The sequence below is a fragment of the Ochotona princeps genome, chromosome 24 (genome assembly GCF_030435755.1).
Source record: "Ochotona princeps isolate mOchPri1 chromosome 24, mOchPri1.hap1, whole genome shotgun sequence".
Classification (NCBI taxonomy): domain Eukaryota; kingdom Metazoa; phylum Chordata; class Mammalia; order Lagomorpha; family Ochotonidae; genus Ochotona; species Ochotona princeps.
This window is the reverse complement of record NC_080855.1, coordinates 17,491,224-17,505,865: the sequence shown is the minus strand read 5'-3', so window position 1 is coordinate 17,505,865 and position 14,642 is coordinate 17,491,224. Positions and strand designations below refer to the sequence as shown.

General features: G+C 49.0%; 1 protein-coding gene across 1 annotated transcript in view; it reads right to left on the bottom strand.

Moving 5' to 3' along the window:
• Positions 1-2,687: 2,687 nt before the first annotated feature.
• The window catches only part of SYT17 (synaptotagmin 17), a 64,006-nt gene continuing 52,051 nt past the window's right edge, over positions 2,688-14,642 (bottom strand). The window contains exon 8 of the mRNA XM_004586786.3: positions 2,688-2,893. Within this exon, the coding sequence (XP_004586843.2) occupies positions 2,697-2,893 (197 nt within the window). The 3' untranslated portion in view covers positions 2,688-2,696. The remainder of the gene's footprint in view (positions 2,894-14,642) is intronic.

Below are 14,642 nucleotides of genomic sequence, written 5' to 3'. Positions count from 1 at the left end.
CTGAATTATGGCGTTGACCGTCCCACTACCCCATCTCGAGTCATGACTCTCTCATGCACCTGTCTTCCCTCATGCTGTTTGTTCACATGCACTTTTATCCTCTTCTCTTCAGCCACAGTAAGGCAGTTCTTCTCTAGAGAACTTCTTTTCTTTGCTGAGAACTCAGCCTCATCCAGTCCTGCTTCTTGCCCTTTTGACCCTCAGGTCACCTTCACTCCCTCATGGGAGGTCCTGGAGGGACCCAAGCCTGAGGTTTCTCTGTGCAGTACCTAAGGTGACCAGCAGTGACAAAGCTACCACAGCATGGAGCTTTAAGTTCTGAGCACAGCATGGCCAATAAGAAGCTAAATAAACAATGGGTCTTACCCTGAACAATTGGACAACTTCACAGCGAAGAATCAGACTGGGATCGTTGGCTAGAGTTCACTGCTTGAGTCAGGGCGACACAGCAAATACTCAACCGTCCTCTGGCCAGGCTCGGTGTGCCAGAAACATGCCCCTCGAGGCCTGGGAGTTTGACTTTCCTCGGTGACATGGCTGTGGTGAGGACAGACTGCAATATCGGTATCAGGTGCATGCATTTGGCTTAGCACAACATGCAGCAAGTCCCCAATAGGTGGAAGCTGCTACTGAAGAGCTAAATAAAAACACAAGCTTCTTATGGTGGGCAAGATAGGAAGGAGCTGTTCATTCAATCTTGGAAATCACCAGGAAGTGGTGATTGAAGCAGTCCTCAGGAGTTGAGCCGATGGGTTACTGATCCACTGGATGCTCTCGGAACAGAGCAATTCCTATTCAGATGAGACAGTGACAAAGAGAGGCCCAATGGCCTCACGCGAACCATTGCATCCAACCCTACCTGAAGCCACAACTCTTTTGCTGTTTGTATTCATCTTCTCACTTGTAAGTGAAGAGCCCTCATCTCTTTGGAGGAGTCCTCCCAACAGCCTTCCGATTAATACATTCGTCCAGGAAGGCTAGCGCCTGACTATACACGCTGCAGCAGGCTGTATTTCCAAGAGGTGGCCGTGCTACACAGCACCCATCTCACAAACTTTTCCTACGGCAGCTCTCCTTCCCTTACATTTCCTGTGATCCCTTCCCTTTCTCTGAACAGGAGTTTGTGGGTACTCTGTTCAAGATTTATACCACAAGAGATGCTACAGAACTTCTGAGGCCAGAGCATACACAGGATATGCACCTGTCTCCCTCTTGCTCCTGGATGACGTCGGTGGAACCCTGTCACCATGCTGTGAGGAGGCCCATGCTAGCTACCCAGAGAGAGCTCCAGCTCCCAGCTGTCAGCCAGCACCCACCACCATGCATGGGAGGAGAACCTTCCAGAAGATTCCACCCCCTGCTCTCCATTTGTCCATTTGAGGTCCCAGTTGGAATAGAGATAAGCCTTCCCACTGGACCTGGTTTAAAGTTTTGATCAACAAGACACACAAACATAATAAACATCACTGCTTTGAGCAATTGGGTTGGCTATTTCCTGTAGGGGTAGCTGGCATACCCTCTCATTCTTTGCCTCCCAGGTTCCTGAAGATAAAGATAATCTTGAATGCATGGCACAAATAAATAACCTTTAATTTTCATATAGTCCCCCTCCCTTATGCCAGACAATACACTGTGGGAAAAGATACAGCAGCAGCAGGTGGGGCAGGGGGAGAGAGTAACTACACTAATTCCTCAGCATATGAGACATGACAGCGGTACACACACCCTGAAAGTATGATTCAGGAAGGAGGTGCCCATGCACAGCACGTACTGCCATTGAAATCCAGGTCTTCTATGGGTCACACTCACCATGACTCGATCAAAAAGAATTACTTTTGCTCTAGCACGCCCAACTTTCATGATGTATACACACACGACCACTTCCCAAGGGGGCGGTCTTTGACAGGAGGACACTGGGGGAAGGTTTACCAGATGGGAGAGGCAGACAGAAGTGTGGGGGTTCTGGGTGCAGGTCCTGGCCCATCCCCTGGCTCTCCAAGACACACGGGCAACACACAAGTGTGTTCCCCTGTGAGGGTGAACACATGAGCACACACTCATACACACACACGAGTCCATGGAATAAGCTAACACAGGACAGTTAAGCCAAGTGGAGGGAGGTTGCTTACACTGGAATAGTTTTTGTTGCCATTGGTTTCTCCAGACAGGCTAATCTATTAATCACATTTACTAAGGAGAAGACAAAGGTACTTACACCTTTGGAAAGAGGGAGTGGGTCTGAGGAGCCTCAAGTTACAGAAGCTTCCCAAGGGGTATGTGTTTTGGGAGTGGGGAAGACAGGACTCCTACACACTGGCCAAACTTCACACATTGAGTCTCGATGAAGCTTGGCAACATTTGGGAGACCTCTTCACCAGCCTGAAGGTTGAAAGCGTATTTAGGAGTCGGGGGGAGCAACATGAGAGGCACTGCCAATAAGTCCCATGGCAGAGCCTCCATTAGCTCACGACAGATGGATGGGGCTTCTGGAAAGTTCTCAGTCCTTGTTCACTGAAGGTGGCCATTTTATGAACTACAGTTGGCATCCTCTCACTTCTGAGAAGAGTTCCAGTGTGAGTGTGAGAGTTGGCAGGTGTGGCTATAAGAGGATGTGACTTTTCTTCTTCTTCTTTCTTTTTTTTCCCCCCTTTTTCCTCACACGTGAGCTTTCAGCTTTGTGTGCCCTGCAGGTCATATCAGGTCACCTCCAAGGAGGCTGGAGACACGCGGTCACACTCGGCCCGCGACCGCAGACTGTGCCACTGCTCCACGGCCGTGCGGTGCGTGTTGAGCATTCGCCGCCAGTGGTTGGACTCAGAGGGGCCTGAGGAGTACTGGCCAATGACGATCCTTCCGATGAAGTCGTTGCTGCTCTTCATGTTGTGGCCGAACACTGTGGGGAGGTGAGGATGAGGCAGGGAGGGAGCAGAGAGAGAGGCAGGTGCAAGAGAGCAGTGGTTAAGTCTAGATACTCCTCAGCAGCACAGAGAGCCCACTGTGTGGAAGATACTGTCTGTTCCCTTGCTGACAATGCCCCCAGTGACCCCAGCTCATCCCCATGACCCATGAGCTTCTCCCCAGTAGCCATGCCAGGATTCTGGCTGCCCCTGCCCCTGGCAGCCACAGTCCCACCTCTTCGTCTTGCATTGGCTGTTCCTTCTGTTACAGAACTGCAGCAAGTTGCAACAGGCAACTTGAAACTTAGGTCCCATTGTTTCACCGCGCTGCCTACAAAGTTGCAATGATCGATGATTTTTGTAAGTGAGCAGTCCATCTAGTTTAGTGAAGTAGTTAAATGGAGATCTCAATTATGCCATTGCTGATGTTAGGATGGGATAATCCTTTGCAGTCAGAGGCCAATCTGTGCCTAGGAGGTTGTTCAGCAGTATCCCTAGATGCTCTTCGTCCCCACTGTGCTAACTCCAAAATGGATCCATCTAATGGCCAAATGAACGGCTTCTGGAAGGCCAATTCATCCGGATGAGAATCAGAAGACTAAGCATGGGGCCAGCCACCCTTGGATAAATCCTGGCTCTGTCATTTGGGTGTTCAGTGACTTCACAGCGAATGAGATCATTTTTTTCTGAGCCACAGCTTCTCTAGGAGCTAACGGGAACCTTGGTAATATTTTACAAGTTCATGTGAGGTTTCAATGAAAAATCATGTGGGTAAAGCTTAACATGCTGTGCCTAGCATGTAGTAAGTGCTTAAATAAACATGGCACTTCTTTAAAGAAAACTGTTATCGAGAGAGAGAGAGGATGGAAAATGAACCCATGCACTAATTTATCCCCCAGATGCTTGCAGACACGATGCAAGAGAACCGGAAGCCCACTCTGTGTCTCCTATGTAAGTGGCAGCGACCCACCTCTTTGAGCCATCACTTACTGTCTTAGGAGGAAGCTAGCATCAGGAGCAAAGGCGGGGAGTCAGACGCCTACGCTCTGACGCGGGATAAGGGCATCCTAACTGGTGTCTTCACTGCTAGACCCAATGCCCACCCCTATGCTGCATTTTGAGCCTGTGTTCCTGATTGTTGAGCATTTATAAAAGAGCCCTTCTGTTTCCTCTGTGGCACACAGCGGGGGCGAGTTTGCTGGAAGAAACGACTATGGCACCTTCTCCCACCCCCTTGAGGTGCTGCACGCCTCCTTGAAAGGCTTCTGTGTTGATTCCGACAGGAGCTTAACTTGTGTCTTTCAAGCCTAATGAGAATGGTTAGCTTGATTTATCTTCCTGGCCAAGTCCTGCTTAATTTTTGATCTGCGTGTGGGTAGTCCAAGCATGCCATCTCACTAATGTGGAAGCAGACAGTGTCTGTGTTATAATGAAGGGCTACAGAAGGGGAAATATCAGATTCACTCAGCATGAGTGGAGCAAAGGCAGGCTGGACCCCAGGAGGGGTGCTGATGATCAAATAAACCAGCTAAAATATGCAGTCCAAAGCAGAGCTGGAATACTAACAAGTCTCTGTTCTTCCCTCTGGGGCTCACATCAAGAATTCCAAATGCTAAAAACAGGAGGGAGGTGGTCACAAAACAAAACCCTACTCTACCCTGCCTAGGAAACAAGAAGATCAAGTGCAAAGCAAGGTAAGTAAAATACTCCATCAGTTCTACCCAGAGTGTCTGGTGCTTGCCAGTGTGGCAGAGAAAAATTGGACCATGTATATTTTTTGTACTTTTGGTAGAGCGGACCTCACTGACATGAAAACATCTTACAAGAAAAGGGTTATATTAGGAATGGGATCTTAAGTAAATTGCTTATGATCTCTCTGATGCATTTGGACAAAAAGTGTGTGTGCCTGTGTGTTTTAATAGGTAACACTCGGAATGCTTTTTCTCTATCAAGTGGAAAATGGGAGGTCTGCTTTCTCCAAACAAGAATAAGTTACTCCTCCCATTCCCTATAGACTTTCCATCTAAAACGAGATTCTATTACACAACCATTTCAGGCCTTATTAGGGCTTCTTTCCTAGGAGAAAACTACTCTAACTTCCTTTGCCTCTACAAAGTTCAAGAATGGCAATGAAGACGGTGTGCTGATTATCTTATTGTTGAGTCCTGGCTATTCTCGCTTCTGATCCGGCTCCCTGCTAGTGTGCACCCTGCAAGACAGTAGATAATAATGGCTCAAGTGTGTGGGTCCTTGCCACCCATGTGGGAGACGTGGACTGAGTTCCAAGCTCCTGGCCCTGACTCTGGCGTAGTCCTAACCATCTGAGGAGAGAACCAGCAGATGGAAGATCTCTCTCTGCCTTTTAAATAAAATGAAAATCAAGTTAAAAAAATTTTTTTTTAAATGACAATGCAGAAACACCATTCCTAAATTGGCATAGGTTCCTTGGGAAAGGCGATGATTGAAACTTCACTTTGTATTCCATAATTGTATACAATTGCAGTTTGTCAATCAAAAACCAAATACATTTTTTAAAATACATCTCAAGCACTCTCATGTACTTTTAGTGGAAGGGCAAGTTGGTTCTACTTTTGGAATGGTTCATAGTAACTTTTCAAAACAAAAAGGTCTTAGTATGTGGCCCAGCAAATCAACCCCTAGGAACTTATCTCATGTAACTACACAAAGTCACAATATGAAGACATTTTTGATAGCAGGGCATAGCAAATCAGAGCCTCCAGCCAAACCTGGCTTATTGTCTGCTTTCAGTAAACAAACTTTGATTGGAACATAAACCCACTTTTGTTGGCCTGATACTCTTGAAATACAGAGTTGCTGTGGTGGTGCAAGGTCTTCTGAGTGTTCCAGTTTCTGTAACAACAGGCCATGAGCCGTGTGGTCAGGCTGGTCTTGAGTGACCCAAGGGGCACACCATCAATTCCACAGTTGGTTTGGACCATTTGGCGTCAGCTAGGCAGACAGCTGCAGGTGCTTGAGGTGGAAACTCTCCGCAGAAGCTGTGTGGAGCCTCCAAGGTGAGTTGAGGGGCTGGGCAGGGCACCAAACAGCTCTAGCTACATAGCCCATAGAGTCATTAGTGCTTTTCTGACATTTTCAATTTTTTTTATTCTTAAAAGCAATGCCTAAGCTCAGGAATCACCCACTTTGCTGCAGGGGAGACAGAGACTATTGGAGGCTAGCAGGGCCTCAGGATCTCCTGAGATTAGTCCGGGGTCTGAATATGACCCTCATACCAAAATCCTAAGCTGAAATTCTCACCCCCAAATGGATAGTATTGGCAGGTGGGGCCTTCGGCAGGTGAATACCAATCAGTGCCCTGGCCTCCTGAGGAGCCAATGAGAAGAAACTGTCCACGAGGGGCGGGTTCCCACCAGGACCTGGCTTGCCCATGCCTTGGACTTCCTAGCCTCTGGACGCCCTCCCAGAGGGGAAGGAGGGCCTGCCCTCGCAGCCTCTCTTCCAGGGGTGCTAATCCTATTTCTCAGGGCTCCATCCTCACTGTCCATCTTTATCCAGTGACTCAGCTCTGACCACCATACCATCAGAGAATAATATGCAATCTATAAATATTGGGGGCCACAGCCTCTCAATTGGCTAGGTCCCACTTCAATCTACCTGCTGGTACCATCACCAATTGTCATCGTGACTGTTGCTAGCCTTCCTGCATCCTGGGAGTCCTCCCGGTGAAACGCGAGGCTGAGCATGGCTCTGAGGACCTCCGCACGGCAGGTGTGCACTCACCAGCACGTCCTGATGTGCCTAGCTGCTCTCATCCCGTTTCCCACTCTCTGACTGCCAGTGCTGCCAGAGGCCATCTTCCTAGTAGTCAGGCTGTATCCAAGTCATCCCCTTCGGAGGAACTGGCACTAAGACTGCACAGGACCAATTAAACAGCTTCTGGAAGCAGGTATCTGGTGCAGGTTGGGATGCTTGCATCCCCTGCAGTACCACCTGCTTCAAGTCCTACCTACCTGTTTCTGACCAGCTTCCTGCTGGTGTGCAGGCTGGCAAAGAGCAGGTGGTGACTCAGGTAGTCTGGTCTGGGCCACCCACATGGGAGAGCTGCGTGGGGTTCCAGGCTGCTGGCTTTAGACTGGTCCAGCTCTAGTTATTGCAGGCTTCTGTTACAAAAACTGAACCAGCAGATGTAAAAGCTCTCTGTACCTCTCTCTGCCTTTCAACCAAAACATGAAAAAACAAGAATTGCTTTTAAAAAGATTAAGTTATTGGTTGAAGGCATTGAAACAGAGAGTATATTTTACCTTATTGAGGCCTCAGCTTTCAATCTGGTAATGATGATTTTTTTTTTTAAAAATTATATTTTGTTGAAAGGCAGCCAGAGTCAGTCTGAGTAAGTACCCATCTGCTGTTTCACTCCCCAAATGCCAGCAAACCAGCCAGGTCTGGGTAGGGCCAATGCTAAGAGCACTGAGCTCAGTCCAATATCCCACAGAGGTGGCAGGGACTCAATGCCCTGAGCCACCCTCTGCAGTCTCCTTATCGGAAACCTGAATCAGAAGGGGTGCTGGGTACTCCTGTAATGGACATGGGTGCCCCAAATGCCATCTTAACCAACAGGTCAAATGCCTACCCCCACATCATTCTGATGCAATAACATTGTAGACATCCAGGTCACTGTTAAACGCAAAACAGATCTACTCATGTGGACAGAGAAACCTCTAACACTGTTAGGAAACAAAAGCAAGAAACAGTGGCAAGAAACAGTCCCTGTGCACACCATCTCTTTGGGTTGAAAGGAATGCTCAAGCAAACTGTTCAAAAGTGTCTCTCTCTCTCTAGAGTTGCATAATGTGGACAGTCTGAACCCTCTCATAACAAGTACAGATGACTTTGGAAAGAATACAAGGCAAAATTAGTCGCTATTAGAGACTCCGCATCGAAACTGCCAGAAGGGAAGAAAATGCAAAGAAAGCCTAATAGCCTACGCTCCTTCTCCAGTTTGCAAAGTAACTTGGCGGGTGAATCATCTGGCTGTGGCAAGGTGGGGGACTGGGAGTGATTCAGCGTCTCTGACTGTGGCACTTGCTGCTGTGGCCATCTGAGCTAACTGGCAGGCATCAGCACTTGGCACCTGCTAATCACTTGGAGGGAAGTCATGGCAATCTTACCACTCTTTCAAAAAAAAAAAGCCAAAACTTAAACGATAAAAAGTCAAAGCTGACTAACACGAATGACTGCTGTTACCAAAGCTGCCTGAAAGAATATCAAGACTTGCCATCCCTGGGTTGTTGGAGAGAGGAGAGAGAACTCAGTGTAGCCATGCAGAATCGAGAAAGGGGCATAGAGACGGGACTGAATCCCCCTGACCCTTTTGTTTAATAGGTAAAGAAACCAAGACACATAGCTAGCTGGTGATGAAAACTCGCAGTGCAGGAAGGAAGTTAAGTTTTATAACCAGATCCTTAAGTCCTTTCTCTAACACAACTACAAGGTCCGTTGTAAAGCACCTCTCCACGCAGCCCTACTTATCATAGGAACACATTTGAATGTAGTTAGTAATACATCCTGGATCACATGTGAGGGTATTCCAGAAAGTTCAGAAAAAAATAACATTAAGAGTTACAATGTAAAACCTGTTGAAACCCCTGTCTGGATTTTCCCATGCTACACATCTCCATAGACGTTCTTGTAGCGCTCTCAGATAGAGGCTACAATGCTCAAATCCTAAAGCAGCTTCCTCCAAACCCCCTATAATCCAGAATATGCAAATAAGCATCTAAACAGACACCCTAGAGTTAGGCACAAAATCCATGAAGAGGACTCTGTGGCTGTCCCTGGCAGCCTATTTTCTCTTCATGGATTTAGACACAATTCCAATAAACCTGGTCATCTGGTTTCCCCATCTGTTTTACCTTAAACGGATGGATGGATGCTGACTGCCACATACACAAAGATCCCAGCAGACACTGGGGCAGACACTGGGCAGACACCCTTTATACTCACAGAGCTGTGAGATTATTTATTTTTATCATCATGACCCCTAGCTCAGAAAGCTCAGCGTCAGGGCGGGCACTTGGCATGGCAATCAGGAGGCCTGTTACGAGGTCCGCATCCCAAGCAGGAGTGTTCGATTCCTGGCTCTAGATCCAACTCCAGCCCCTTGCTGATGCCCACCTTGTAAAGCAGTAGTGATGGCTCCAAGGAACCGGGTTCTTGCCATCCTGCTGGGAGACCTGCACTGTGGCCCTGCTCTTCACTTCTCCCCAGTGCAGCACTTGCTGGGCAGACATTCAGGGAGTGATCCAGCCAACATATCTTACCCTGTGTGTCTGCATATCTCTCTTTATCTCTAACTCAAATTGATTCACTAAAAAAAAACCCCAAAGATTTAAAAACTGCTGTGTTCTGAGTAATGGGTCAAAGGAAACACAAACAGTTTTAAACTTTTTGCTTCAACTTTTCAGGTTGGTTATAGTTGAAGGGGAAGGTGACCGTGAAATCTAGAGGTGTCTTCTGCAGCAGCGTGCCCCAAGGCTGGCTCACCCCAGGAACTCTCCCTAACCCCAGTGCGTCTTCAATGGTCTGCAGACAGATGTCTCCCGGGGAAATCACCTTCTGTGGGCAGTTTCCCTTCTTCAGACAGCTGCACGCATGCACACAGCCACCTGCTCTGTTCAGTCTACTTATGAGATGCCAACCACCATGGTGACTCAGGCTGGGGGAAGGCACCCCCAACCCTGCTTTCAGGGAGCCTGGGCAGTGCCACTGTTTTCTTAAGCACCTGCTGTGTGTCTGGCCAATGGCTAAGTAGGTCCCATGAATGAACTGGTTAAATCTTTATATCACCTCCCCCCACCCCCCAGACCAAGGCCTCTTGGCACTCTTGGCCCTCTTTCATAAATTTTTCAAGATTTACTTATTTTTATTGGAAAGGCAGCTTTACACAGAGGAGAGACAGGGATAAAGATTTCCCATCTGCTGATTCACTCCCCAAATGGCTGCAACAGCCAGAGCTAATTCAATCCAAAGCCAGGAGCCAGGAGCTTCTTCTGTGTCTCTCACATGGGTGCAGGCTCTCAAGGCTTTGGCCCGTCCTTTGCTGTTCTCCCAGGATATAAGCAAGGAGTTGGATTGGAAGTAAAGCAACCAGGACTAGAACTAGCGCCCACATGAGATGCTGGCGGTTGCAGATAGCAGGCAGAGGATTAGCCTGTTGAGCCACGGCTCCAACCCCCACTCAGGCCTCCCATCTCAGGAGGGGCTTGCTCTGAGCATGGCGGGATGCTGAGCAGCAGTTCTGGGCTCCACCGAAGGCCACACTCATATGCCTAGTGTGACAACCGTACACATCTCCTGACACTACCACCACTGCTCTAAGGCAGTCCCTATCACACCATCACTGACCCATTGTACAGCTGGCAAGGCTGAGGTCCACAGAGGTAAAAGGAGATCATTCACACCCCCGTCAAAATTGAGGTGCTATGCATGAGTCAGGGGAAAGTGGATATCTGCTGTTTAAAAAAAAAGAAAAAGAAATTTGTTCTGTGCTGTTGCAGCCCAACTCTTTCAGTTGCTAATTTAGTTTGCCAAGGCAGACGGTTCTGGAAGGGAAACTGGATGACTTAGAATGTGGGTGTGATAAACACTGCAAATTAAAAGAAAAAAAATCCTGTTTTTTGCCAATGGGAGAGAACAGACGCTCCTGCTCCTCATTTAGCTGCTTCCCCAGGAAATGATGGATGCTCACCTGGGTCCCCAGCTGTCCCAGAACCCTGGCCCCACACACCTCTGAGCCTGATGGAGTGTAGGGACACCCAGATCACAGCTGGAGCCCCAACACCTCATCGCTGTCATCACCGTGGCTGTGGACCACCTCTTGGGCACTGGGCTAGGGTGTTCCTGAATTCATCTCAGAGACAGAGATAAGATACAGACAGACATAAAGGCAGAGGTAGGCAGCTCCCATCCACCTGTTTACTCCCCCAGTGCCCACTACACCTGGTGCTCAGTCAAGGCCATAAGATAGGAACCAGGAACTCAAGTCAGGCCTCCATGGGGAACCCATTCAGCTGAGCCCTTACCTGCTGCCTCCCAGGATGCGCATGGGCAGGAAGGCAGAGGCAGGAGCTGGAGGAAGGACCTGCAGCCACATATTCTACTCCCTGCTGTTCTGAGCCCACATCAAACACTGGCCCCAAATCCTCTGCTTCTTCAAAAACAAATGCTCCCAGCCAGCAGGGCCCATTCTGGCTGTTGCTGTGGGGCCTCAGGTCTCCACTTAGGCCCTCCGTGCCCTGCTGCCCTTCATCAGCATGTCTGTGAGCTATCTCAATTGTTGGAGGGGGACTCAGGGCCGCCCCCACCTTCCTGGCCACCTCCCCTCCCCATAGGCCTCCTCACAGCAGGGGGACCCCACTCTCGATCTGGATTTCCTAAAACCCACAAAGAGTACAGCACTCCACATTTTTCTTCTTTCCCACAACCTTGAAGTTGTTCTCTTCAAAAGCAGGTAGATCCTACCTGCCCTGGGGCTCCGTTTTTCCCTGTCTGTACAATGGGTGGATACAGAAAGGTCTGGCATCGGCCTTTCAGCCATGACACTGCTTTGGTTCTGAGAAGTTTCCTCTGTGAGTTCAGGGTGATGTTTTTCACACTCTCTTGCCTCATTTTGTGATTCATAGCAGCTGCTCAGAACTTGTTCTCCATGTTTTCTCTTCCAAGAGTCATCATGATACATCAGATCACTGTATTATCCCAGCACCAGATGAGCACCGCCAGGCCCTGGGTTTCAAGGACGGAACACTCCACAAAACCCTTTCTGTGCATTTTAAAAAATTTAGTCTACATCATGACCCGACCAGGCAAGGTACTGTGTCTCACCCTAGTCTGTAGGTCAGGGAGATGCATCAGTTGAATATCTAGGGTCACCGGCCCAGCATGTGGCACTGCAGGAATTCAAACTCAAGACTAGGCATGGTTTCTCCTTTTCTTGTCTCCAAAGGAAAGTCTCAGGTGACCTTCACAGATGACAAGGACAAGGACAAGGAGCAGAGATTATCAGCTGCTCCCTTGATTACCCTGGGGTCCTGTTAAACCAACTGTCACAATGAAAATAGCTCAAGTCAAAAACACAGTCACCTAACCCAGCACCCAGCACAGCTTAGACTCACCTACCCAGCAACATGCCCAGAACATGGAAACTGACCCAGTTAGGCAAAATTGTCAAACAGAATTCATTTAATAATAACCCAGAATGAGTGGTGGGAATGTTCTTATACCATCATAAAGCCAGAAACTGTAAGCCAAAGCGTTCTACACCAGAGGCTGTTGGAATTGTATGTGTGTGTGTGTGTGTGTGTGCGCGTGCACGCACGCTTCACAGGGAAGTGGGTCAACCGGACACACAAGACAAAAGGGACCAACAGACCCTTCCATGAAATCCCTCGTGGAGGGTGCGGTGTTGGAGACCTTCAGGCCAACTCTGGGAGGTGCGGCACAGTGGGTGGCTGCTGCTTTATTTGAATAGCAAGCAGGGAAAAATCTGTCTTGTGTTTAGGGACTATTGATAGGAAATATAGACAGTTAGCACCTCACACTTCCATCCTGCTTATTAGGCACTGGCCCCTACTGGACTTCTAGGACTGAATACTTCTTATATTTTTAAAACTTGCCTTACTTAGGGACCAGTATGGTGGTATAGTGGGTAAAACCCCCCACCTGTGACACCAGAAACCCATATGGGTTCCAGTTTGTATACTGGCCGCTCCACTTCTGTTCCAGCTGCCTGCTAATGGCCTGGGCAAAGCAGCAGAAGATGGTCCGAGTCTCTGAGCCCCTGCCACCCACACGGGAGACCCAGAATACATTCCTGGCTCCTGGCTTTGGCTTGGTCCAGCGCTGAGCACCGTGGCCATCTGAGGAGTGACCAGTGGATGGAAGGTCCCTCTCTCTGATTCTTTCAAGATAAATAAATGACTCTTAGAAAACTTTTAATTCACTTAACTTGAAAAGCAGACAAAAAGATTTTCCTTATGCAGGCTACTTCCCCAAGGGCTTGCAGCAGCCTGGGCTAAGTCAGGCAAAACCTAGAGGAACGGAGTCCAATCCTACTCAACTACAGGCACAGCAGGGACCCGGTGACCTGAGCCATCACCTTTGGCCTCCCAGGGTGTGCATTAGAAGCTGTATTGGAAGCAGAGTAGCCAGGACTTGAACCAGGCACTCTGGCACCAGATGTGTGTGCTTCAAGCAGCATCCTAACCACTGAGCCGATGTTGCCTTGGTACACTAAATCACTTAGTCCAACAACAATCTGAAGTTAAGGTCTGTTCTGATTGCTATTTTATTACCTTTTCTGGACATACTGGGCATGCACTGGCATCCTGGGCCTCCTTTCTGGGGATGGACCCAGAGGAGCCCTGACCAGCCCTGGCCACAGGGTGGAAACAGTCCAGGATCCTGGTGCAGGGAGGAGATCTAGCAAGGAAGGTGTGGGCTCCCTGACGTCCTGGATCACTCGCTATGGCTTGCCTTGCCTTTTGGCATCTTACCCCATCAACAGCACCACGCCCCAGGTGGAGTCCCATTGCCATGGTTGCAGACCATGCTAGATGCAAGGGAATTATTTGGATTCTTTTAGGCAACGCCTTTCAGAGGGAACTAGTTTTCCCCTTGAGTTGGCAACATCTGGAGACTTATTTTATTGTCAGAATATAGAGGGAGAGGTGTCATTGGCATCTGGTGGCTAGTCCCCAGGGACGCAGTTCAATGTCCTACAACAGGCAGCGTGATTCCCTACAAATGAGGCTTACTAAATCCTATAATGTCAACATGCACCAAGGCGGAAGGACTCTGCCTTGAGGGAACAGTATGAGCAGTGGAACTTCCCGTCACCAACATCACAGTTGTCCTCCTCCGTCATGCACTCCAAAAGAAAGCCAGTGAACCCCCAGGAGCCAGGCAGATGCCCAGGGCCAGGGAACCAGGTGACTTGGGGAATGAGTGGGAAGGATAAGTGAGTGAGGGCCTGAGAGCTAAAAACCAAAGTCAGGGGAGAGAAAGCTGAAGACCACTGGAAGGGGCTCCTGAGAAACATGGCAGTGGGCTTCAATAAGACCCTTCCCCTTCCTCAAGAGAGCAAGCCAAGATGGGAGTTTCTCAGGGGCTGGCTGCAGGCTCACTCCTTTGTACCTCTATCTGAAGATGGAGCCACATGGAAAACTGCATTTATGAAGGCGACATATGGGTGGAAGAGCGACTTTCTGAAGATCTGTTGTGACTCAGCACATGGATGAGAAAACGCGTAAATGTGTCACTATAGAGCTGCACTTTTTTTTACCTGCGCTCCCCCCAGTGGATACGTGTGAAAGAAAGTTGTTCTTGTTGCCATGGCTTGGGGGGCAAATGTACACCACAGATGTCTCCAGAGTTTGGTACCAGACACCTGTTGAAGTTTTAAGGGAACTGCCAATGGCAGATTCCCCCATCTGCCCAGGGTGAACTCAAGACATCCTGCTCATGTGTTTAGGGGTGGGGGCTTCAGAATCAAAACATCAGGTGGATTGATGGCTTAGCTGGATTGGAGGAAAGTGTGTGGCCCCAGTGGCAGGGGGAGGAGTGTGCCTAAAGGACCACTGCTGTGCAGGTGCTGTCCGTGCAGGGAGGAGCCTCAGTAGCAGGTCAGTGAGGGGGCGGCAGAGGAGGTGCCTGTTACAGGCAGACGGGTCCTAGAGAGAGAGGCGGAGTGCCCGGGGCCCTTGGGTC